The sequence below is a fragment of the Dreissena polymorpha genome, chromosome 3 (genome assembly GCF_020536995.1).
Source record: "Dreissena polymorpha isolate Duluth1 chromosome 3, UMN_Dpol_1.0, whole genome shotgun sequence".
In the NCBI taxonomy this organism is placed as follows: Eukaryota; Metazoa; Mollusca; class Bivalvia; order Myida; family Dreissenidae; genus Dreissena; species Dreissena polymorpha.
This window is the reverse complement of record NC_068357.1, coordinates 147,771,742-147,797,014: the sequence shown is the minus strand read 5'-3', so window position 1 is coordinate 147,797,014 and position 25,273 is coordinate 147,771,742. Positions and strand designations below refer to the sequence as shown.

At 32.4% G+C, this 25,273-nt stretch overlaps 1 protein-coding gene across 1 annotated transcript; it reads left to right on the top strand.

Moving 5' to 3' along the window:
• The first annotated feature begins 9,140 nt into the window (after positions 1 to 9,140).
• Positions 9,141 to 20,203, top strand: LOC127871908 (uncharacterized). The gene is made up of 9 exons (XM_052415190.1): positions 9,141 to 9,215; positions 12,682 to 12,725; positions 12,971 to 13,084; positions 13,404 to 13,532; positions 14,137 to 14,283; positions 14,683 to 14,835; positions 15,633 to 15,833; positions 16,190 to 16,582; positions 16,808 to 20,203. The coding sequence occupies exons 2-9, from the start codon at positions 12,683 to 12,685 to the stop codon at positions 17,104 to 17,106; spliced, it is 1,479 nt and encodes a 492-aa protein (XP_052271150.1). The 5' UTR covers positions 9,141 to 9,215; position 12,682; the 3' UTR covers positions 17,107 to 20,203.
• The last annotated feature ends 5,070 nt before the right edge of the window (positions 20,204 to 25,273 follow it).

Here is a 25,273-nt window from a genome sequence, read left to right as displayed (position 1 = left end):
TTTTCATCATCATCACCATCATCATCATCATCATCATCATCATCATCATCATCATCATCATCATCATCATCATCATCATCATCATCATCATCATCACATCATCATCATCATCATCCTAATTGTCATTGTCATCGTCCTCGTTGTCGTCGTCATCATAGTCATCATCGTCATCGTCGTCATCCTCATCTTCATCCTCCTAGTCCTAATCATCCTCATTATCCTCATCCTCATTCTCATCCTCCGCCTCGTCTTCCTCCTCATCATCATCATTTATTTTTTTTAATTATTATTTAGTTGAATATATCGTAATTGAAAAGGAACTTGTATCGATTATAGGCAACCAATTAATGATCTTTATACGTCAAATACATTTTCAGATACGTCATCTTTATTCTGGTGCTTTGCTGCCTGAGTTATGGAGGTATATTTCTTCATTGAACGATACTGGTGATAGATCAACATGCATTCTTAATATCATAATTGCAGTTTTTTTAAAGGTAACGAACATTTATTTGGAAACACAATTGTTGAAGGATTTGTGCATTTTAAATACACATGTTTATTATACAGCAAAACGGCGCTACAAAATGTTCTGCATTTAACATAACTCAATGAAAAGTATTTGCAAATTATACTAGTTGTCATTATATTTTGTCATAAATATATTGAAAATGTTTTAAGTACACATTCAAGTATATTTTCAGAATGTCTGACTTGCATTGTTGACGGGGCACCGATGCAGTATGATCTAGGCCAACTGTGTTGTAGAGGCATTCACCCGCGAGTAGAGAATGGACTCGAGAAGAGATGCTGTAACGGTATGTTATCAGTTTTCTTGTGTGTGTGTTTTTCGGCGTAGCTGTCTAACCCAGCTTTTCACCTTAACTGACCTTTGTAAGCGTCCAATCAATTTGAATATACAATTTCCCGCCGGTAAGCCTGAAACTTGTCCAAGTAGAAACGTGCAATCTACAAACAGTTTTCTCATTGGTATATGTTATTCATTCGACTTTCTATTTGTGGGAAGTATAGGGTATGAACAGTGATACTACAGTTCGTTTAACAACCATGTTAACTGCGAATTCAGCATGAAACAATTTTATCTCTAATGATAAGGCTTGAGATATAGAACAGTTTCACACTAAACTCTCGACATCAATACAGATTGTGTGTGCACCTTTATAGCTAGAAGGTTGTCAGCTCCAGAGCGTTTGTCCTTAAAGGCTGTGTTCTCATATTTAGTAATTACTACCATTTTGCATTCTGTGATCATTACATTATTGTATTGATGTTTGTTGTAAAAGTCCTTAACGTCTGTATACATATGAATTAACATAAACAAAAAAAGCTATACTAAACAATATACCACTTAAGATGGTACAATAATTTTGTGTTGCATTGTAGAAGTGCGACAATGGAATTATTGTAAATATCGAGGAAGAGATTACAAATGACAAACTACACACGCTCGATGTAAGTCCGGAAACCCAAAATGGACCTCCCAAATGCTCTTTGTGCATTACTGGAAACCACAGCGGACCTGCGAAGTGCAAGAAGAACATCAGTATAGCGAATTTATGATTTTTTAAAATATATTTTTAACCTTGAGTAGTTTTGTCGGCATTGACGTCTTTGTCGGTAACACAAATATTCGCATATACGTACACTTTGAAAGAAAGTTGGGCATATGCACATTCCTGTTAGCAAATATACTGGTGCAGTTGTTGGTCTGAATTACCGATCCAGATAATCAATAGTCTCGAGGATATTGCACTGAGAAAACGAGACAGATTGTGGCTGCATGTAACAGTGACCCGCCCCAAAAAGTATGCAGGTCGGCGTATGAAACTCAAGCCTCCAAACGTTTGCCAGGAGTGTTTTCAAAAGGGCGTAGCATATGTTATATTTACAAATCGATGGTTGGATTCATTGCCCAAGAACTCACGAATTACTGGCAGTGATGTAATAGTTCGAAAAGACCAGCTCTCATCATTTAACTGCACAGTCAATCGTTGGGTTAAGCCATAATGATTACTTTCCGTTTCTTACAAAATTAAACAAAGTTAAACAATGTTCTGATAATTTGAACATGTAACGCGAATTTGAACATGTAACGCAAAGAACATTGTCCATCTGAGCTAATACTTTCTCGTTAATATATTAATAGTGCAAACAAAGAGATTTCATGTAAACAATAATTAACATTTCAATTTAATACATATTTTTCTAAATAGGACAGATAAAAGAGGCATTTAATAATGTAAAGGGTACACATGGCTTTACCAGACATCATTAGATATCATCAATATTCCATGTGTTTAATTTTGTTTTGCTCAAAATTTGCTAAGTCGTACGAGTAAACAGTGGTATAATTTTATTCACATTCATGTTTTGGCGCATAATCACCGGCTATACATATTCCGTCCATTGCATATGGCTGATCACATTATTTTAAGGAAGAACGTGATTTTACTTGACGAAAAACGAATCTCTATGTAAATCACTGGAACTTTGAAAAGATGCATGTAACTCGTTGTGAGTGTTTGATTTTACTCTTGGAGATCAATATGAACATCTATGCTCCAAATAAGTGAACATAAGAGGGTCAGTGAATATATGGTCAGAAAAACAATCAGATATTTCTTCTTTCGCCAGTACTGCAATCACCATTACTGTATATTTATTGAGTAACATTAACTGCCCGGACCTCTTATACATGTGAAGCCAATTGTGTTCAATATTTATACAAACATTCATAAGAAGGTGTTCAAAAGGGTCGTTTTTCTAGTCATCGCCTCCTGTCAAAGACTGAAAACATATAGACTCACATTACACACATTATTGATGTTTGCCTATTACTTTATTTAAATAAATTACATTATTAATATGCTGGGGTATTAACACTGATCAATAATTGCATATTGTTATGTGTTTAATATTATTTGTTGTATATATTTATCCCGCCAAACGTTACTGTATGTCGTTGACCTCTAGTCCTATGTTTTTGTGTACATTAATACTACTGATGAAGGCTATGGCCGGAACATGTTCAGTTTGAAAAAATAATAAACAAAAGTAACGTGTTCGTTCGAATTATTTTATTTTATTAAATCAAGTATTGCCAACTTTTATTCAATTTTATTTTTGCATGTCCATAGCGTAATTAAATAAATCACAGTAAAATCGTTGAAACGGCTTGACTCGGTGAAAGTTAATGCTTACACAATCGAGGTATAGTTTGCGGTACAGCTAGTACACATACATCAAATTAATACATGCTTATATAGGATCTGGCACGAGTTGTCATAGCATACCATATTTTATTAAACAAGTTCAAGAAATATGTTAGTAAGCGAGCCTTTGGCAAGCTTACTAACGAATTTCCTGGACGAGTTTAATAAAATATGGCATGATATGACGAGTGTCAGATTTTTTTTATCACATGCTGTTAAATGAGCAAAATAAATAAATATTTATTACATTATGATAAATATCGCATATTGTTTACATTTCCTGGCGTCATTTGGAATGCCTCGGCTTTTACAAAGCAAAATAACAAAATGCGATTGGTCAATAAACAAAAAATAAGCCAATGAAAACGCTTAAAAATGTTGTATTACACATGTGTAATCTAAAAAAATATGTAATTGTTGTATTACATTGAACACAGGGTATAGCATGTGATAAATTATATATTAAAAATGTATGCATATACATGTCAGTGCATATGCTGGAGGTCTGGGCTATGCAAATAACTAGAAGACCCCGAACAAATAATCGTCTACATGTATTTCGATTAAAATACAGAATTGACCACTGAAGTTCGATAAACATGTCTTTGCAGCCTGTTTAATACGGTCAAATCAAGCCATTAAATAACTTACCACAACAGACTGCAACACTCTCGACTAGGTTACTTTATTATCATAACAACCTTAGATCCTGTACTCGTTTACATTTTTATTTCTAGTCTGTTTGAAACCTAGGTAGTATAGAAGCCCGCATAATATAATTATTAAGTTAGCTAGACGCATGCACAACTAACGCAATATGCACGGGATCGATTTGCTTTCATAACGGATACATAGAGACTGCTTCACATGTATTTTCAAGACATATCGCTTTACATGCTCACCATGCGGAGAGGGCGTGGTGCGTGAATTACTCGTCTACATATCTCAAAGGGTATGGTCATACGAAGTGGTCTGAAGTATAAGTTGGCAATAAAACCGGCTGTTGACATAAGTGGAGTTTTGAGACAAATGTGGGGGTATCTGTGTCCTATTGACACATGTCTTGTTATATCTACATGTATGCGTATGTAAGAAAAACAAATAAGTCATTTAATGCAAGTGTGTATTGTGACAATCAGGCTTGATTTACGAACGTCAAGTTAATATTCTAGAGCGGCCATTCTTTTACCTAGTGGAAAACATATATGATACAAAATGAAGATACCCAAATGACATAATTGATCTTTAATGACTCCACGGTTGTTACGATCTATTTGTTATATTATTCACTACATGTATAGGAATAATACAGCATCCACAATATATCAGGAGTGAAATTATAGTTATTGTCCTCTTGTTTTTAAAACAGGACGAGTAACTCATTGTTTTTATAGTTCGGGATAATGTATGAAACAAAATACGAAACATTAAATAGAATTATGCTGAGGTTATCATTTTGGAATAATACATGCACAACATTGATGGTTTTAACCGGTTAGTCTTCTCGAAACTGATATTTTGTTCACAATACATAATTTTTTTTTTATCATTCTTGCTCATGCAATATGCAGACAGAAAACGAAACTCTGTTTTAATGCGAAGAGTGAATCAACTAGTTAATAAACTTTATGATTACGAATTATGTTGTTAAACCCACCAAAGTTAGTTGAAAATTAAGTGGGTATTGTTCGTTTTTACGCACATGCAACAGGTCATGTGTCTGTCGGATAATCAGCAATGTGTGTAAACTAATGTGAGTAATTAATCTTGATCACAAATATTGGTACTATAGCGTGAATAGTTGCGACATATACACAATCACAAAACAATACTGTAACATGTACAACACCCTTTCTGATAAAAATAAAATCGAGTGTATTAACATCATACAAGTTATTGGTTTATTGTGTCTATCAGGCGCTTTTCGTGTATTTAAAAGGTGACATTTTAGTTTATCATGTGGTTACGAGTTTCCGATTGGGAATCCGTATGAGGTGTTATATGTTAACGCATGTAAGTGTTGTCATTCCTAAAGAATATCAGGAATGCCATCTTAACTTAAATTATTACATTAGTATTTAACGTACATATGTAAATAGATATTACCCAGTGATCAGAGAAATTATAAATTAAACTTACGAATGATTATAAGTGGATTGGATATTTGCCAATAACAAGAGCTAATAAGAGCTATCCCTACTATACACAATAAAAACTTAGTTTTGGCCCCAGGTGAGTGATTTGAGCAAACTAAATACAGGACGACTATGTGATGTAACATACACATTGTCAAAGCTCTTGTGCTTACGGCATAAGAGAAGAAGCTTTTAAAAGTGTTTTACTATATAAATCTCTCTCTCTCTCTCTCTCTCTCTCTCTCTCTCTCTCTCTCTCTCTCTCTCTCTCTCTCTCTCTCTCTCTCTCTGTCTCTCTCTCTCTCTCTCTTTGATTTCTCTCGATTTGAACGTAGAAGAGGAATCATATTTAATGAAAATACATTGTTTTGTTTTTATTATTTAATATACAAGTACACTTGGAGACTTTTCAAACTTGACTATCTCACTTATTAGTTAAAATTTTTACATTTAAAACTTTACGTGTGATCATTTGACTACATTTTGAGCTAGCTCACGAGCAAATCATTCATCCTTGCAGATCGGATGCTTTAGCACGTAGGGTATGTATGGTGTCATCTGTTTGCACGTGGGAATGGTGAATGATTTTATCGTGAGCTAGCTCAAAATGAAGTAAAATGATCAAACGTGTTACTCTTGTGGCTTTGCAAATAATGATTTGAACAAACTGTATTGAAGACCCCTACCGTTACACACAAATTTTTTTAACTCTTGCGGTTTACTATATAAGTCTATATTTATAATTATGCGACCCCTGGGACTTCGTAGCTTTTGACCCCATAGGCACGATTTAAAAAATGGTGTAGAAGGAAACTATGCGATGTTATATACCAAATATTTTACCCCTGACCAGTGCGGGTTTTGAGAAGATTTTTAAAGCACGGCTAGTTTTTATTCAAAGGGGAATGATTTGGACAAACTTAGTAGACCCCAATACTAGTTTGCTTACCAAATCTTAATCTCCTGACCCTTGCGGTTTCAAAATAAAATCGTTTTAGTTAATTTGTGTTAATCTTTTTTATCTCTGTTGACCTACATATGTAGCAGAGCGGAACGAATTGAACAAGTTTGAAAGAGGATCATGCTTGTAAAGTTTCGTTAAAATCTGTCTTACGGTTTAGGGGAAGTTGTCGTAAGAATTAAAAGTTCACGGACGACGGACGAATGGCGTCTTACGACGCACGTCGGACATAAGGCGGTACCAAATGCTCACCATGTTCATTGCTTAAAACGCTTTGAAATTGGTAACCTAAATTGGTATCCTAAATAAATGGTAACTTTGTATCTATAACCGGTGATGCCTGTGGCGAAAACCGGCAAAAGGCGGGTTAAAAATTATTTCCGAACGCGTTCTATTTACTAGTAAATATTACTAAAATGCATGCTTAAAAAGAGTGTAAGTTAAATAACATGTTGTTTTCTAACAGTTTATTTGATTATGAAATACTTAAAGTTGAGGGATAGGTGTATAGAGTTGTTTTCGTTCTTTAGATAAGATAAAATAATGGCCAATTACCGGTATTCTATTCTAAAGGAGTGTCCCCACAAGGCAGAGTTTACAACATTTTTCGTTCAGTACTTTTAAAAAATGATTATAATCATGCAAGTCATGTAAAATAAAATTGATGAATGTTTCCTCAGCAACAGATTCCATTTAAATAAGTCATTACTGTTCAAATTCGAAGAAAATTCCCTCTCACCTGAATGCCGTCACAGGGAGAAACAGTACTTTTGTGGACACAAGCACAGTTAGACGGAAAAAATCCTTTACATTCATTATCAGTTTTTTATTATTAGAAAAAGGACACCTTAATGTTCTCGGAAGACTAAGAGTACCAAAAATCAAACGAGTCTGATATAAATTTATAATTGTTTTTCATATGAGACGAGAACAGAGGTAAACACAATGCTCAACTGGTATCACATACTATTTTCTTTGAAGAAAATCTATTGATACTCTGAACAGTTCCACGTTTTAGTTTCATAAATGTATATGTTGCCAGTCTTTCACATATTTATTATGGAATGTCCACAGTTCGTTATTCTTCTGTTCTGAAACCGTATGCTCTTTCTAGATTGAGAAGCAATATGTTTATCTTACGAATTACTTGGATTATGTTAACTGTTCGGTGACTTCCTTAAGTAGATATCTTTAGTGAGATGGGTTATTTATTTATACCAACGCAACGACACATTACTTAACCATAGGCAAAAAATACAAAGGACAGTGCATACTTAATATAGTTATTTACGGGTAAATCGAAAAATAAATTTAAACTAAATCAAGGGAACCCTACGATGATATCACAATTTTCACTGCGTAAGCCCCCCCCCCCACCCACCCCAAGTGAAGTTATCATTGTATTGAAATGTAATTGTTTTATTGGTATCCCATCAAGCACGGAACCGGCGCTGTATCTTAGCAGTAAAATTCAAAATTACCCATCAATTATTACAACTTAAAGCATTATTTATTAAGACATTAAGACAACTTCAATATATACATGTCTTATTTTTTAAACAAACCTTTCAATACCCTGTATCCCAAAACGACGAATGATGGATCCCATGTTGTTGTAAGCTAAGCACAAAGAAAACCTTGTTCATCTAAATAAATGCATACAATTAGAAAGTACATGTACAACGCGATTATTAAAAACATATTATACGCATGTAGGGTACTAATATTTTGATACTGTATCTAAGGTACTCATCGAAATTTCATATTTATTTATAACGTTTATTACAAACATCTTGCTAATATTTTTATGAGAAACTGCTAATCTTGGAAGATTTAATAAGTAGCGAAAAGTGGGTTGAAAAGACATTTCTGGGAGGACACATTTTAAACTAACATAAAGGTAAACATTTTCGTCTCATAATACCTGTGTAATCTTTTTCGGGCTCGATTGTTACTGGGAAAATTGTGTTTGTTTCCTTATTTATTTTTGTTCTTGCAATTAAGTTTTCGTTTAAATGATATGTAAATGCTTTATAAGCGTCGAAAATTTATTACTTTTAAGCTTTACAAAGAGCTTTTTTAATCGTTTCAAACTAAGCACGTCTAGCATTATGTGAAAATTATGCTTCAAGGTAAACATCTTTAAAATATGTTAAACTGGAATGGGCATAGTGCATATGCCCATTCCAGTTGATGTTCGATTTGAATATCAAATGCGGTACAGCCTATATTTAAATTCTGATTCAACACATTTCTTAAAATTATTTTATATCTATAAAAGATACCCCAAGTGGGACGTCAAACAACTATAAACATCTTAATTTTAATGGTTATTAAACAAGTTTAATATGGGGAGTACACAATATTGAAATCGTTAAAAGAATGTTTAATGTATTTTAAATATCGGTGTACATTTATTATTGTTTAATCCAATGCAAAATAAAGAGGATACGGACGAAAACTTGTTATATACAAGCATCTTACTAGCTGAAGGCAAGAAGTTACACATAACGCAGGGAATCCTCATATGTTTGCATGGAATACCTGAGTTACGAATCGAAATAAATAATATTAGTATGCTTGTGTAAAGCAGTAAATGCGTAATCAACGACCAGATGCCACACCTGAATTCTATTTATAAAAACAACGTTAAAAACAATGTATGAACAAAAGATTGTCGGATGGGTAAATATCAATCAATGTGCAACAATGGGAATACCCTTCTGCCTATAAATAGATATGTGTCATGTATTAAAAAGTTATAAAAGAACATGTTCTCAAAGTATGACAGAATCAACCTTAATTTGTATGTGTGTATTATCTCTCGAGTAGGTTAATATTTTGCAGCAAAGTTTATTTTAATTTTGAAATAAGTCTCAACACAAGGTAAATAATTTTCTTTAATTTTGAGTCAGTTGATTAACTTTAAGGTCTGGCTGAAATAAGTGTATTTCATGTCCTGTTAAACTTTGAGTGAATTAATAAAGATTATACTCTGGCTTCTAAGAGGTTGATGCTATTAAGATGTCATGTTTAAGTTAGTTTTAATTGTTATGTAGTTCCAATCTTTATGTTACTTATTTTTTATTAGTAATACCTTAGTTTTAGCGATAGTACTAGTAGTAGTCAGTTCGTCAGTATGTGAAGCTATCTATCTTTGCATTTGTGTGTTTAAAGGGGCCTTCTCACGTTTTAGTAAATTGACAAATTAAAAGAAAAGTTATTTCAGATTCGCAAATATTCCTTTTACTTATGATATTTGTGATGAAACAGTAATACTGAACATTTATCATGCTCTAAACTATCCAGTATATGCATCTTTTGACGATTTAAAAAACTGAAAATTATAAAGCGTTACAACGCGAAAGGATTGAATAATTTGGAGAGTTCTGTTGATGTTGTTATAAATTTTGAAACTACGAGGATTGCTTATATAAAGTATAAAATACATCCCTGATCGTATCGGCACGGATCGCCGAGTGGTCTTAGCGGTAGACTTTTACTCCACTCCAGGCGCCAGTTACTCTTTGTTTTTAATTTATTCATGCTTTTTTACTGGAGCTTTTAGGATACAATGTTCACATTTATCAATATAAAACATTTACCGGTAATTGCAAACTAAAATACATGTCAAAATCTGTGAAAAGGTCCCTTAAGACATATTGATCGAATCATATTACCGAAGTAAGCATATCAGGATAAAATCTGCTTCTGATGATTGTTGGATGGTGAGCTACGGACCGGTTTTTTTTATTGGTTTGATTTTAGGAATCCGTAAAAAAAATATAGGAACAAACAATTGTGTAGAGATATGCATGTTTATAAGACCTTAATTTATTTAAAGTAGTATGCGTTCTACGGTACGTTTAAATACTTTAAATAACATAACTGCGACGTGTGAAGTATTGATAGTGTGGTTATTGGGTTTTGGAGGCGAATATACATTGTCTTAATACATTTTTTTATAAAAAGAAAATACTTTACGGCGAAAATACATTGTCTTAATGCATTGTTTATAAAAAGAAAATACTTTATTAATCGTACAATCTATTATTTACGCATATTTTCAAGTAAAGTGCTAAGAATGAAATAGGAGGATACACGAGATGTCGAACGATATCGCTTCAACTTATCATGAACTAGTATTCCGAAAAATGTTAAATTTAATAATACTGACAAAAACATGTAGCATGTCATTATGACAAAACTTGTCTAATATATCGTCCTTTTAATATAAGGCTTATGATTTAATATTAAATTTAAAACTTGTTCTCCAATAGAACGCTGGCTATTAGGGTCGTGGCTTTCCCATAATAATTAATGGGGCGTGGTTTTTATGAGCGCCACTCCTTTAATGAGTATTTAAGGATTGGATACAAATAAGGTGTGTTTTATAGTTAACGCTGCTTTAAGTAAGATATCATTTAAATATATCCACAATATTTCGAGGTAAAAAATTGGATGAGTGGATATGAACATGTGTTGATTTATGATCAAGTTTGCTTTTGTTATGCCGAATAGCTTTTATATATTTGTAAGTATAAACATTGGGCAAGGTTTAATCACTACCCATTTTTCATAAGAAATAAAATGCAAACCATGTTGTTACTTTCTTATTTGTTTTATCGGAACCCGACCTAATGTGTAAAGCTTTTGTATACCTATAAGATGTAAAAAGAACAACACAAAATGCGATACTTCATTGAGTGAGTGGGACTGCATTGTGTACCGAACCGCTGGGTATGCATGAGACAAAATGCGAAACACGATTAGAAATGGCCCATGTTGGATTCGATAAAAGGAACTTGTACCGAAAACAGACAATCGTTTCATCCGATATCAATACACGCATATATATATACACAAATTCTAGAATCAACCGTTTGTTATTTCAAAGTTGGTCTATATTTTTTAACTAGAGCTCGTCGAAATAGTAACGATGAATCACATAACCGCTAAGGCACATGTCAAAATAAGTGTGTACTTTGAAGATGCGTAAGCACGTGTGAAAGGTCAGTTTTTAACACGTTGTCAGTGATTTAAAATACGCTGTACAACACCACTAGACAATAGTTAACGATGATTTCAGAGAAAAAAATGTTCAATTACTTTGATGTATGAGTCTATACAAATCATTCGAATCATTTGACATATTGTGCAAGTCTTTATTAACATAGTTACCTGCCGGGCGCGGCCACGTTTCAAGCCTTGTCACTTAAGACTGAAGATGCGTTATGTGATCAAATTTGCGATGTTTTGCTAATATGTTCAACATTTCTTCTGTTTTGTTAGTATCAGTATGAATTTCATTAAGTGTTTGTCTTGGTAAAACTTATTTAACCATTAAATTAGATCTGTTTCGCACATATTTTTAGATGTGGACAGCACAACACAGTTGGACAGAATATGTATTTAGAGAGTTGTTTTATTAGGAATTATGTAAATAAAAATATAAGTTGCAAACTAAAAATATTTTAACATTTATAATTAAAAAAACTGGATTTTCTGTCGAATTTGTAAGATTTACTTTAGGACATGATTGAGTGTTCTTAAAGCATATTGTTTCTGGCTATATTTTTCACCGCTGAAATGTACATGTCAGAATAGTAATCGTTCAGAGCTATGGCGCGTTTTTCCAGTATTGCCCTTGTGCGAATTAAGTGCATGCTCATAGTATCTGACTTTAAATTATTTTTGATAACACGTATATTTGTGCTGGTATTAAAATCATAATGATTTAATGTTCGTTTTACAAACTCTTGTGTAGAAAAAAACTTTAAGAAAATAAGTGGTTTTGTGAAGAAGATATTTGGCAAACAAAATAAAGTATAAACTGTCACGATTGGTTAAGTACTTTTTTAATTATGCAACATCGTGAATGTTCCATTTTGAAATGCATTAGTATGAGGTCTAATGAGCATTAAAGTATTGAGCAACCCAATGTTTATATGCTCTTGAAACTTTGAAAAAGGCAAAAATGACTCAACCTAAATTTTTACAAAATAAAACACAACACTTTTGCAATATTAGTATACCGTTTTCTGACATTACGGCCGTATTCCACATCAATTTCTGTTACAAAGCATACTGGTTATAGACAGTCATCGACCGAAAGCATAAAGCCGGTACTTGCATGAAAAGATAAAAAAAATATTTTTAAACCTTTAACTATGGCTAAAGAGGAAATAACCTTCAACACATGATGACTGGCGGCCGAGTATTGACTAACCGATGAAGTACATATCAATCAAATTACTTCCAATAAAATCAACTTTGGTGATGTCAATTGCGTGCGAATTAACAACGTACAATTATGAAACAATCAAATGATATATGTTTCATTGTATTGCAGAATGCTTATGGCAGTACTAGGGTTGACAGTGGTCAGTGCAAATGGTAAGATCTAACAAAAATTATTAAAAAATACTAAACGTAAAGCACATGTTATTTTTTAATTAGCAATACAAAGGTGTTATTATTATTGGTTTACACTTTTAAGCGGACAGTACGTTTTCGAGAAAAATGTTAAGGAAATGGACATAAACTTAGTTTGAGTACATCGGTCGCCGCTATATTTGAAACTGTAGATTCTTATTTCGATTTTGTCAATATTTCATTGAAAAACTGCATTGTGTTTTCAGTGTTGGTTTGCAAAGTTGACAATGTGGTGCAGCCCTATGATACAGAAACGCATGTTTGCTGTTCGCGTTTGCACCTAAAGCATCAAAATGGCACTGAGTTCCGGTGTTGCTCAGGTAGTTTATTGTCGTGTTTTCATTAATGGTTCAACGAATTCATCTTTAAGTGTCTTAAATATCATTCCTCTTCGACACTTTACCATACAGGTATACTATTAATATCCACAAACAACAAATCATTACGTGCGTTTTGCATTATAGTTTGAAAAAATATGAAATATATAGTTTTTCATGATGTAGTTCTCTAGTTGTATAAATTGTAAGAACATTATAATAACAATACAATGTGGTATGCAATATTCATTACATTGATTTTAGTGCTAAACAGTAAGACAATACAGTGCAATTAATAATACAGCTATTTTGTTTATTTCAGGAAATATCTTATACAATAGTGGCACACACATTTGCTGTGGTTCAGCAATTTACGAAGGACTTGATAGCGGACTGTGCTGCAATGGGACCATGCATGACATGAAAGACACAGATGGACACAATCTTTTAGGTAATATCCAATAAAGAAATAAGCGATTATTTCAACACATATGTGCTTTACCCAATAAAGAAATAAGCGATTATTTCAACACATATGTCCTTTATGCTTTATCTCCCTACAGGTTTTTGAAGGTTTTATATTTATGTTACAACTCTTAAACTGCTTTCCCATGAATATTGAAGCTATGATATCAGCGTTCGTTCTTTGTTTTAGCCATAATAATAATACGATTCTTTTGGTTTCTGCAAAACGTTTGGTCACGCCGTTTGTTAAATGTTATATATATACATGTTATATTATGTTATATTATATTTATCTGTTGCAAAACAAACTTCTCAAAAACCTTATTTAGTTGAGCACATAAGCGTCGTCTTAAAAGTTATTATTGGCCCTTTTGTTTTTCTGTCTTTTTTTACTCGAGTATTGTTTTTTGGTTTTGTTTGGTACATAGTAATACAACTTCAATACTTATCGAATTATACGAGCGCATGTATTTTTGTGCTTTTGATTTCCGCTCTATTTGTGTAGGATCCGGAGACTCACTTTTACAACACTTTTCCCATGCTACAGATTATTGTACAACAAGACTGTATATTGGTTTGTTCTATTTTAGCATGCTGCGGAAACCAAGTTTTCTTTCGCGGGACTGGAATTTGTTGTGATGGGCAATTCACGCGAAGTCCTAACCGCACGACCAGAATGGAATGTCGTGGTGGCAAAGGTGTCATTAAACAGGAAATACGCTTGCCGTTGACAAAAGGTGAAATATTAATATTTTACGAGTAAACGGGTATGCATTAGTTATGGTATGCGGCTATTAACATTTGTGTTTTTTGTATGGAGCAAATTAAATTTTAAAACTTTCAATTATTATTCAATGCGCTTATATTTAAAGAATTTTAGAATGACTTAAAACCTGTTTGAAAACCAAATACATCGACCATTCCAATGAGGCGGCCCCGATATTTTTTAGCATTTATGTTAAACGTTTTGTTGTTTGCATGTGTTGTTTTGGCAAATGTACTCTTGTCTTAAATAGAATGTTAGCTGATTTATCTGATGTTTCTGGAGTTTCCTTATTATTAAATATGGTATGATATAACAAGTCCTGCAATTCGTTATATATACGTAATTGTATAGATTGATCCAATGATTGCAGTAAATGGAGGCCAGCCGCGAGAGCACGACAAACACGACTGCAGAACAGCTAAAACGTGTCGGAATGATGTCATGCTCGATGAATTCCTCCCCAAGGGCTCTGCAATTAAACCAGGCATGCGGGTTTTGGACGGCGTGAAACAATGTGGTCAGGGTATGTATAATTTGTACTATAAAATTACAACGATGGGTGAAATCTTGTCAAAACGAAAGGCTGTTCATGTATCTGTACTTCTCTATAGAAGTTGAAATTCGGTCGCCCGTTATGTCTGTAATAATTTAACAAATGAGCATTAACTTATAATTGAACTATATTGGAAATTATTTTTAATTATTATTTTTTATTTGATTTGAAATAATAAAGTGTATCTTTTTGTATGATGAACCTTGGGCTAAACCTGCGAGGTATTACACGCTTTCGGTTGTTTTAAATCCTTACTCATTTGCAATGACCTGTCTAATGCGTTAACCCCAGCTATATATGTATTATACACAATGTGTTATCTTTGAATATAACATTTGTACTGGATATAACGCATGATCATGTCCTGTACACACATATAACCTACAGCAAATGTGCATCAGCCATATCGCTTCTTTAATTAACAATGCGACCAGGCAGTCGGGTTGATTCATATAATAAATCTGTCGGTCACTAGGATCGACTTGTATGAGTGCACCAAACATCTTCTGAAAATCAGTAATTTGATAAATAGAAACATGCTTCTTAACGGCTTCTCTTTGAAAATGTTTAGAAATATTTTGAATCTGCTTAATAAATTCAGACTGTTATGGTTATTTATTTCATTATACATTGCATTTTACAGTTTCTTCATTGTGTTCCATTGTATGTTGTTATTTTATTTTACTAATTGTGGTAAGTACCATTACATTGTCTAGTGTTTTTTTTTTAAAGTTAATAGGTATGACATAAATTGTGTTTAATTTCAGTTGTTTACCCTATTAAAAGTTCAAAATTCCGTTACCACTGCTGCGACGATGACTTTTATAAGACAAAACACCTTGATCCTAAAGCAACCTTCACCTGGGAATGTTGTGGTAAAAGTCTCTACAACACCTCCAGCCATGAATGTTGCGGGGGCAAACTGATTAATACCAGCCTGCAACCCATTGGTTGCTGCAATGGCGCACGTAAGTGTAATTTATCGATATTTGCACAGGGATTCTGTCAAAACCAAGAGTATGAGTGAGAACCTTTTGAGAATATTTCTTGAATCGAACCAATACTTTGTGTTTGTTTAGAAATTTTACTAGAAGCTTTTAGCAGTAAAGATTGAATACGCGATGGTGACTATGTGAACTGGAAGAGGTGTGATAATAATGAAAATTATGAATATAAAGATATAAATTTGTTTTTCAAATTTAGTAACGTAACACATTAAACTCTAGTATATAAATACCTTTGGTAATCGGATTAAAATTTTAGTAGTATGCTGCATCGTTTTGATTTATGCACACGAGAAAATAAACAGACTTACTATTTTCAGTGGAATATATCAAATCCTACCAGCGTTGTTGCGGAGGCAAGGTAGTTAACAAAAAGGAATACCTGTGCCATAAACCCGTGAAAAGTAGTTCTGGAACTCTTGTCCGGAAACAAGCCGAGGACCACAACAATACCTGCTATGACAGCGCAACTAACACGATAAACACATTTAATGATGCAAAATTGGTCTGTCACAAAGGTCAGTTGATTTCACCAGACGAGGATACCGAAACTAAAGACAAATATCTTTTGAAAGCAATGCAAGAGAATATTGGTAAATGGGGCGGAAATAACCATGCATCAAAGACGCTGCGTGACGCAAGCCCGCTGTGTCCTTTCACAGAGTGTGATACGGGCATGTACAACAGGACAAGCGAATGTAGGAAAAGAGCACGTGAGTGTTACATGCTTAAAAATTAATGTGTAGTATACAGCTATTTCTTAGACACTTGTCTTTATTAACGAACAACAAATACATGTCGGTCACAACAAAATACATGTGAAATGCCAATCTTTTAAAAAGAAAATAATGTTGCAATTGACATCAACCTGGATATTTGAAAAAAAATCACTAAGATATACAGCGCATGTTTTACTTTCATTTCAATGTCTTTTTCAGGACTGGACTTCTTTCTGCGCAAAATGACGAAGCACAATGGACGCCTGGTGTTGTCTGTCATCGTCACCTCACCGTCTAAATTGTATGGTACCCTAATAACGCTTAACACTTTTGAAGAATGTAAATATATCTGTTTTGCAAAGGGCATTTTGTATTCGTTATACACCAATCGTTTACCTGAAAACTTACCCATCAAAGCAGCTCGACTTTCAACTAGGGACATTGTGGTGAAGACACACAATACCTCGATTTCGTGTACAATAGATCAATGGGCAAAGCGAACTGAAAAAAGCCCATGAACTTGGTTTCAGTGGCGCATTTGTACTATAACATTAAAAAGTAATTTGCGTAACATTTATCTCAATGATGTCTCGATCGAATACCAGTTATGCTTCTCACCAAACGAAATGTTAAATCTTTTAAAATAGTTCATTATCCTAGTTTTAGGAAATTTTGATATATTATTGTTGGATGGATATTTAATCTATCATTTAAGGCATATGCTGCTCAACTATACATAATTTTGACTTAAGAACTTTAATTTTTATTTTTGCTTAAGATGGAGGGGGTATGAAACAATACTTTAATTAGTATTTTCGGGCATCAATAATCATGACAGTGCTCAACTAACTGACAGTCTGAATAAATGTAGAACGGAAAACATGCATGTATATATTTCATTTTAAACGTATTATACATTGTGGACATTGCTAAAAATATATAAATGTGGTTTGATATTGGCAGCTTATACCTTTACATGTCGTAATGTGATAATAATATTGACTTATGGATATTATTGCGTAAATGACTTTTCTTCCATTGACATTCCATGACCGATTAGTTTAAGGGTGCACTTTGAAAAATGTACGTTCTAACATTTTGTTGCTAATTGCAGCCTATTACTGAATGTTTTTTAAGTTAGGTAAATGGGAATTCATGTAAACCTGCTTTTATCCCTACACAAAACAATTATATACTTGGATAAATACTTCAATAAAATCACCTCAAAATGATGAGAATCCATTAACTGTTCTAGAGTAATGTTCCACTATAATACTGGTAAAAAATGTCCTCTTTTCAGTGTAAAATAAATAATATTTTTAATTAATGTGCAGGTTCGTCCTTAACATAGCTGTTATTCGATTTGTCAGGCATTACCATACTTCACTAGTGTTATATTGTTAATGCATGTTCAAAGGATTGTTGTGTGTACACAGCTTCACCGCCATTGATACTTCCTCACAAAACTAAGTTCGTACGTTAATAGATATCCCAATTTCCTGCCACTTGTATACTAGATATATGTTAGAAGATCTCTTAATATCTTGCCAGATTTATACTTGGTATGTGTTAGAATTTGTAGTAGCATGCCTTGATCATAACATTTATTTGCATTTAACCGATATAAGCAGTATATTCCACTTGAAAAAAATGATTGAAATTATTCTGTTCTCTGTCAACATGTATACAATTATTTAAAACTCACATGTTTCTGAGTTTAGTATTTGATAACTATAATTAGTGTTCTCTTTATTTAAAGGGTACGAATGTGTGTGTGAACAGATTCACACATATCAGGCAAAATATAATGCCAGCATGAACACATCTATAAAACGGTAGTGTTCAAGTAGAGAGTCGTATGTTTGGGGTAGGAATCGTTTTCTTTTTTATTTCAGTATGTGTGTACCTTGTTTTTACCATGTTTAAAAAATACAAAATGCTTTGTTTGAAGTAGCGTTAATACTTGGTTTTAGATTGTACTCTCTCATAACGTTTAAAATGACGGTCAATTCAATTAAGCTCCTGTTACTTTGGTTTGCATTTATCCATTTTGCATTGAGTAAACAACAGCTGGTCATTAAATGGAAATGTGAACATTTATAATTTGTATTTTATTTAATCATTTGAGATGTTATGATGGTATTTTATTTGCGTTGTAATGTTTTTTGAATAATTATCTGCGAGCCATAGCTCCATAAACACGTTAACCTTCCTCACGATTGGCATTGACAAATTAAAAGTTTAGCTCAGTATGGTGTGGTTGCTGTGTGCCTTTTTACCGTCTAAAGTTTTTGTTATACTCATTTGTGGGATTGGGTGGTAAATGTTTTATATTTTACAAGATTATACAGGTCACACACTGATTATATTGCATTAACAGGAGGGCTTATATTTATACATTGTGTAGTTTGTTTATATGTTGATGAATGTGACATCACAAGCAGCTGTAAATCGTATTTGCATATTTCATGGATATTTTTTAGAACGCATTACTGAGGTGTATATAATCCATAGTAAACTATGTTACCACTGAATATATAATAAATATGTTGCTCAATAAATAATTGTTTTAAGGTTATTATTTAATGTTGTTCTTGTAAAAATGTAACAATTTATATTTTGTTTCATTCCTATAACTTGTACAACTTTTAAAAGGAAATATTCGAAGTTGTTTTATATAACGAATTTAAATCTTGTTTGTCTTTTTTATGTGATGATAATAGAAATATATTTAATATTGACAAATAACTCGTGCTTTGCAGATAACCCTGCCGCTGGTAAGATATCGGGGTATATTGCTTTGCATATGTCCGTCGTTCCTACGATTCTAAGATCATTCGTTTCTGCATAATATCCGAAGAACGCTTTGACTTTCCATGCAAATTGGTAGGATTGTTTCTTGGGAGAATAGTTAGACGTCTATAGATTTTGAAATCAAAAGATCAAATTTAATATCACATGTGCTTGTAATATGACTGTATATAGGTCTAAAAATGTGTTTGAGGACCGGTTGTTGGGAAGACTTTCAATTATGCCAAAACACTAAATGATTATTCGACATTGTTTGGATAGATTACGGTACTGCGTTAATTAAATGTGTTCATAAAAATATGAGCGTCCTAGACAGTGTCTGCAAATAAACCTGTTCTAGTTATTTTGCGTTATAATACGTCATGACTGCCTGATTTGTATCTATACGGGAGATACATTATGCCTAAGTTATGCATTTTGAGGGGAAGGTGGCATAGAGGGGAATGTGGCATCATTGTTTTACAAATAGTTCTTGTTTGTGATTTTTATATGTTGTGTATTTATACTATTGACTTAAGTATGTATTATTATATTGTCCACTGTCGACTTATGTATGTATTATTATATTGTCTGTTTATTGGTTAGTATATTGATGAAATTAATATCATTGGGGCACCGGTTTCTATTTTGGTGAACCTATGCATTTTTCAACATTTAGCTGTAACCTGTAATGACGTATGACATCATATGCAAACAAAATGGTTAGATTAAAGAACGCACGTTACACGTTCACTGAAACTTGTGGCTAAAACAGATACCTAGACGAAACTGCCCAATTTGTTAAAATAAAACAGTTAAACGCGTTGTACTTGTGTAAGTTATTCTTCAGTAACCCCACATTCCCATGATAACAAATATTGACAAAAATATGACATGGAATAGTTATTTAAAAGAACTTAAAGTAGTACAAATGGGATAAATCGTTATATATGGATTAGTTTGTGAAGTAAAGGAAATGAAAATATTAAACGAATAATAGCTTGTTGATTAGAAAAAAAATCATTTTATAAACGTTCAGTTAAGTGCATTCGTCTATTAAAAACGCTAGTTTGATATATACATTATTTTTAATGAAATGTACACAGTTTTTACTAACGAACGTTGCTTCAAAATTAATATTAGGAATTTTTTATAAGACCTGATGTTTTGGGTAATGTATAAAACATTAAAACAAAACTAGACACAATTTTGCTTGAACAATTTAATTTGTCTGATCCATTCGAATTATTGTTCTTGTGTAAATATTAACCTCAATTAGAATTTACAAAATCAAATGCATGTCTATATATGTATTAATGTTAATTTTCAACAACTATTCGAAACAATATTTAAACTGTAGTAATTTCAAGTATTAAAGTATATATTTTTTTAATTATCAAAATAAGGTTAACATGTTTAAAAACACTGAATATCCCACACATGTGAATGATTTGCTGCTGAAATTACAGCAAAACAATTCAAAATAATGCCGTTTGTTATAATAAAATGATAATTCTTAAACATTAAAATCATGTCATGTTAAAGAATGCTTTTTGATAAAAGAGTGTATATTTAAAAGCTGTAAGACTTATACAACCATTGTACGTAACAGTTTAGTGTGCCCAACTTAACACTACTATTATGCTAAACAGATAACAGTACTACAGAAGAACAATAAGCTATAAATAAGTAATATATATTTCCCCAAAAAACTTTGTTATTTAAAATACTTGTGGCCAAATTGTTGATGTGTTCACATTATTTACACACTGCTTAACCTTTTGAGAAATATTTTCAAGTGCAAAACACAATCTTGATTTCGTCACTTGTTATATATCCTAGAATGTCACCTGGAAATACACCTGGACACACAAAATTCAGTAATCAGTGGCAAGAGTTATATGTTTTCACAGAGATCTGCATTAAAGAGATACAGAGTATACAATAATTTGATGTTGAGAAACAGCTGTCAATAACGGCAATTTAAGTATCCAATCCATATGATTGACTGAAATTTTATCAAATGAAATAGTGGGCATAAAATAAACATTACTAGCTATATTGCTTTCAGCAACATTTTGAGCGCTATGTTAAAGAGGAACAAGCTGAAAAATGCATGTGTTTGCCTTTTGGTCTTTAGTGTAACCTTGAATTTTAACCAATGGTTTACCATTTTGTGATTGTATTTCCTCTTTATACAGATATAAGAAAAATGTATATTAAAAAATTCTATTATAACCGACCTAGTATGCATAAATTTATTCTTTTGTAAACAAATACTAAAACCAAAGTCCTAAATAAACTCGCGATATATTGTAAAAATGCTTTTAAAATGAGAACTGATAAATTGAATGCAAACGAGTAATATGATGGCCTAAGTGCATTTTTAAAACCTTTTTATGTACTATTTTGGTCACTTTCGCATTACTAGGCATATGCTTATTGCTTATTGCTTATATATTGTCAGTTATGTATATGTAAAGATGAACGGTAAATGTTCAAGTTATATGAATACAATTTATGTTTTGTTCTTTTCTGTTGATGGTTAAAATAGTTGCCAGATTTATTTGTAAATTGCATGATTAATGGTGAATAACATATATGATAGACCTCATACATATATAAATGTATGTATTTTATACCGAATGGACAAGCTGTTTAATGTCTTAATATATCCTTTGACCTTATTGAGTGACCCTTACATTTCAGGTGAGCAGACAGTTTTTACTATTTCTCAATTTGGTTCACATAAGCTGTAAATTATTTCAAAATTATATGATACATTATTAAGTTACCGATACAGACTTGAAAGCTGTTTAAGGACAAATATTACCTTCGATATTTAAGTCTACCTTGCCGTTTTAAGTAGGGGGACAGATTTGAACAAAGACACATTGTCTTTGTATGGTTGTCATGTGCTAAGTTATTTTAAAAGTGTTTAATGAATGACAAACATTACAGTTCGAACAAGCATAAGGCCCATTTTGAACTTTTACGACTTGACTTTCGAGATAGGACAACCGTGTGGCAAACAACTCGCAAGCTCCTTTTGGCGATGATTCATGGAAAGTTATTTGAAAAATGAAAGATAAATGATTAATTACTGTTAAGACAAACTTTTATTGCCAAATTTGACATATGCTAAGTGTGACCTTAGACTTTTAGGTATAAAGACGAGCTTTACAGGCAACACGCCATCTCTTAGTGGTGGCCATTTTTTAGTGAATTCAGTGAAGAAATTACAAAGTTACAGCCCTTTGACCTTTAAGGTGACCTTTAATAATGATGCAGTGAGAAGTTATCTAATGATGTTGAGCATGGTAGGTTACTTTAAAATTGCATGATGAATGAAAATGTTACTGTCCAGAAAAACAGCTTCATTGACCTTGACTTTTGAGGTAGGGAGGCGGATATTACATTGGAATTGTTGTTTAATGATGGTGAACAAGGTATTTTGTAATAAAATTTCATGTCGCATAATAATAGACTGCAATAAGAATTGTATCTAAATTATGTTTATGATATTATGTAAATAGCTAAAAGAATTTCAACTTATATTACAGTTTACATGTTAATAAGTCTTAGGTGGTTTGATTTAAAAGATGAATAAAGAATATAAGATTGGCACAACAATGCATCAAGTACTTGTGCAATAGAACCACGGGAAAATCGAACTGAACAAGCCTTTACAAATGTTAAAAGTTGTGCCTTTGTCTTACAACATCAATTAATATTTTACGTAACATTTATCTCAATAATGTCTCAATTGAAACTAAACAAGCTTTGCTACTATTTGCTTATCTTAGATTAAGAAAAATGTACATATTTTATCATATATTGTATTACCCTTTTGGTACTTTGGTGTTAATATATTTTTATTGGAAGTTTATACTTTAATACATGGTAATGTCATTATATGATTGACTTAAGAATATTATTGCGTAAATGTCTACATATAACTTTGCTAGTGGCCTTTAATATCTTTAAAAATTGTAATGTAATAACATGAATGACTTATTAATATTATTGCGTAAATGTCCTTTCTTTCCTTGACATTCATGACCGTTTCGTTTTCAAAGGTTTGTCTTAGCTTTAGTAATGCATAAAAAATGTACGTTCCATCATTTGTTTTTTGTAGCTCATTCAGGCGTATTACTGAATGAATTTTTTTGCAAGCACGTTAATATGAATATTTTATGTTAACATGCTATGATCCCAACACAAATCAAGAATAAACTTGAATTTACGATTTCATTAAAATCGTACCCATATAATTAGAAGCATTTTACTACATATTATTCAATCGTTTCGCATTGCAACGCTTTATAGAGTAATGTTCCAATATAATACAGGTAATTAAATTCTTCGCATCCGTGCACACTTTTTTTGTTTATTACTGTACACGTTCGTCCATGTATATACATGTGTTCTGTGTTCTTCAATTTTCCCAGACATTACCACGCTTCACTACTATTATCGTATACGTGCATGCAGTAAGGATTTTTGCTTGAACGTACATTTTGTAGCTACACCGTAATTGATTCACCCAACTGTGTTTGTATGTTCATAAATCTCGTAATTTCTTGCCAGTTTTATACTAGATATGAGTTATAATTTGCAGCAGCTTGGAATGCATAATACAATCCAAGAGTATATTCATTTAACCACTATATTCAAATTGTTATATTTCAACAAAGCTGTTCGTAAAACAGAACATGAAACACTTATTGAACACTGATTAATTGATAATTGAACAAAACAGAGAAAAGTATGTTTGTCTATGTAGGTACTAAATTATGGAATCTGTTTTGAATTTGTTATAAATTGTTATTGTAATTGAATTATTATTATATCTGAATTGCTAAGAGATTGAAAAAAAAAATGCATTTTTAATTATGTTGTGTATAAGACAAAGGATTCAAGTTTCTGAAATGATGTTAGATGAAAGGCAAAGAATATCATAGAATATACTAAAAAGCATTCAAAGTACATTTGTATGCATATGTGCCGGCATGCACTTAGTATAGGCCTCTACAGAGCAAAGAAATTGCAAATAAATGGCTGAAAAATAGATTTTTTGTCACGAAAAAGATTTATAAAGGAACTGCCCACATAAGTTTCGTGGTCTTCCCCAGATGGTATCCATGTTTTCCCAACATGATCATTAAAAACGCAAATTTCTCCACAATAAATAGTTTTCTGGAGAAACCCTGCTGAGAGGTTATGGGAGACATGTGAGAGTTTGTATAAATCCTTTAATTATTGTAGTGGCTTGCAAATTAAAGCAGTTTTCTCCCCTAAATGCCTGAACATTGCCCGTTTTGCCAGATCTTCTACTACGGGGAGCCACATTTCGCTCACTTTTTAAGAAAATGTGTCAGGATCTTTTCTACATGTATGCCAATACCTTTGTTATCAATGTTAGTACACAGTTGTTTCAAATTGGACTTTAAAGTTTTTAATTTTTCCAATTTACTTATCCTATTAAGTTCATGCCAAAATACACAGCACTGTCCCCTATGGTATTACACGAATCACAACGTATCGGGTTGCCTGGGGTGCTGTATCTGTATTATTGAATTCAAGACTGAGAAAGTGTGTGTGAAAACGATTAATCACAGAAATCACGTAAAACCTTAACAGTTATATAAAACAGCAGCATTTACTAGACGGTCACTTTCATGGAATATGATTTTTTTTCTTTATTCCAGCAATGTGTGTACCTTCTGTCAACCTTTTTTTTCTAAATAATGCTTTAAATTACATAAATCATAAAATGTTGGTTCAAATCTACAAATGAATATAGCATTAGTAATTGTAATCTTTTATGAATTTTTATTTAAATATTTTATATCAAATGTTAATTAAATGGAAATGTATTAACTTTTATCAGTT

What these genes read in the sequence shown, in the direction of transcription:
- LOC127871908 (XM_052415190.1), top strand. Translation starts at nt 12,683, where the DNA reads ATGCTTATGGCAGTACTAGGGTTGACAGTGGTCAGTGCAAATG. An exon ending in GACAGTGGTCAGTGCAAATG is followed by an intron (nt 12,726 to 12,970) that starts GTAAGATCTAAC and finishes TTGTGTTTTCAG; the next exon opens with TGTTGGTTTGCAAAGTTGAC. An exon ending in CGTGAAACAATGTGGTCAGG is followed by an intron (nt 14,836 to 15,632) that starts GTATGTATAATT and finishes GTTTAATTTCAG; the next exon opens with TTGTTTACCCTATTAAAAGT.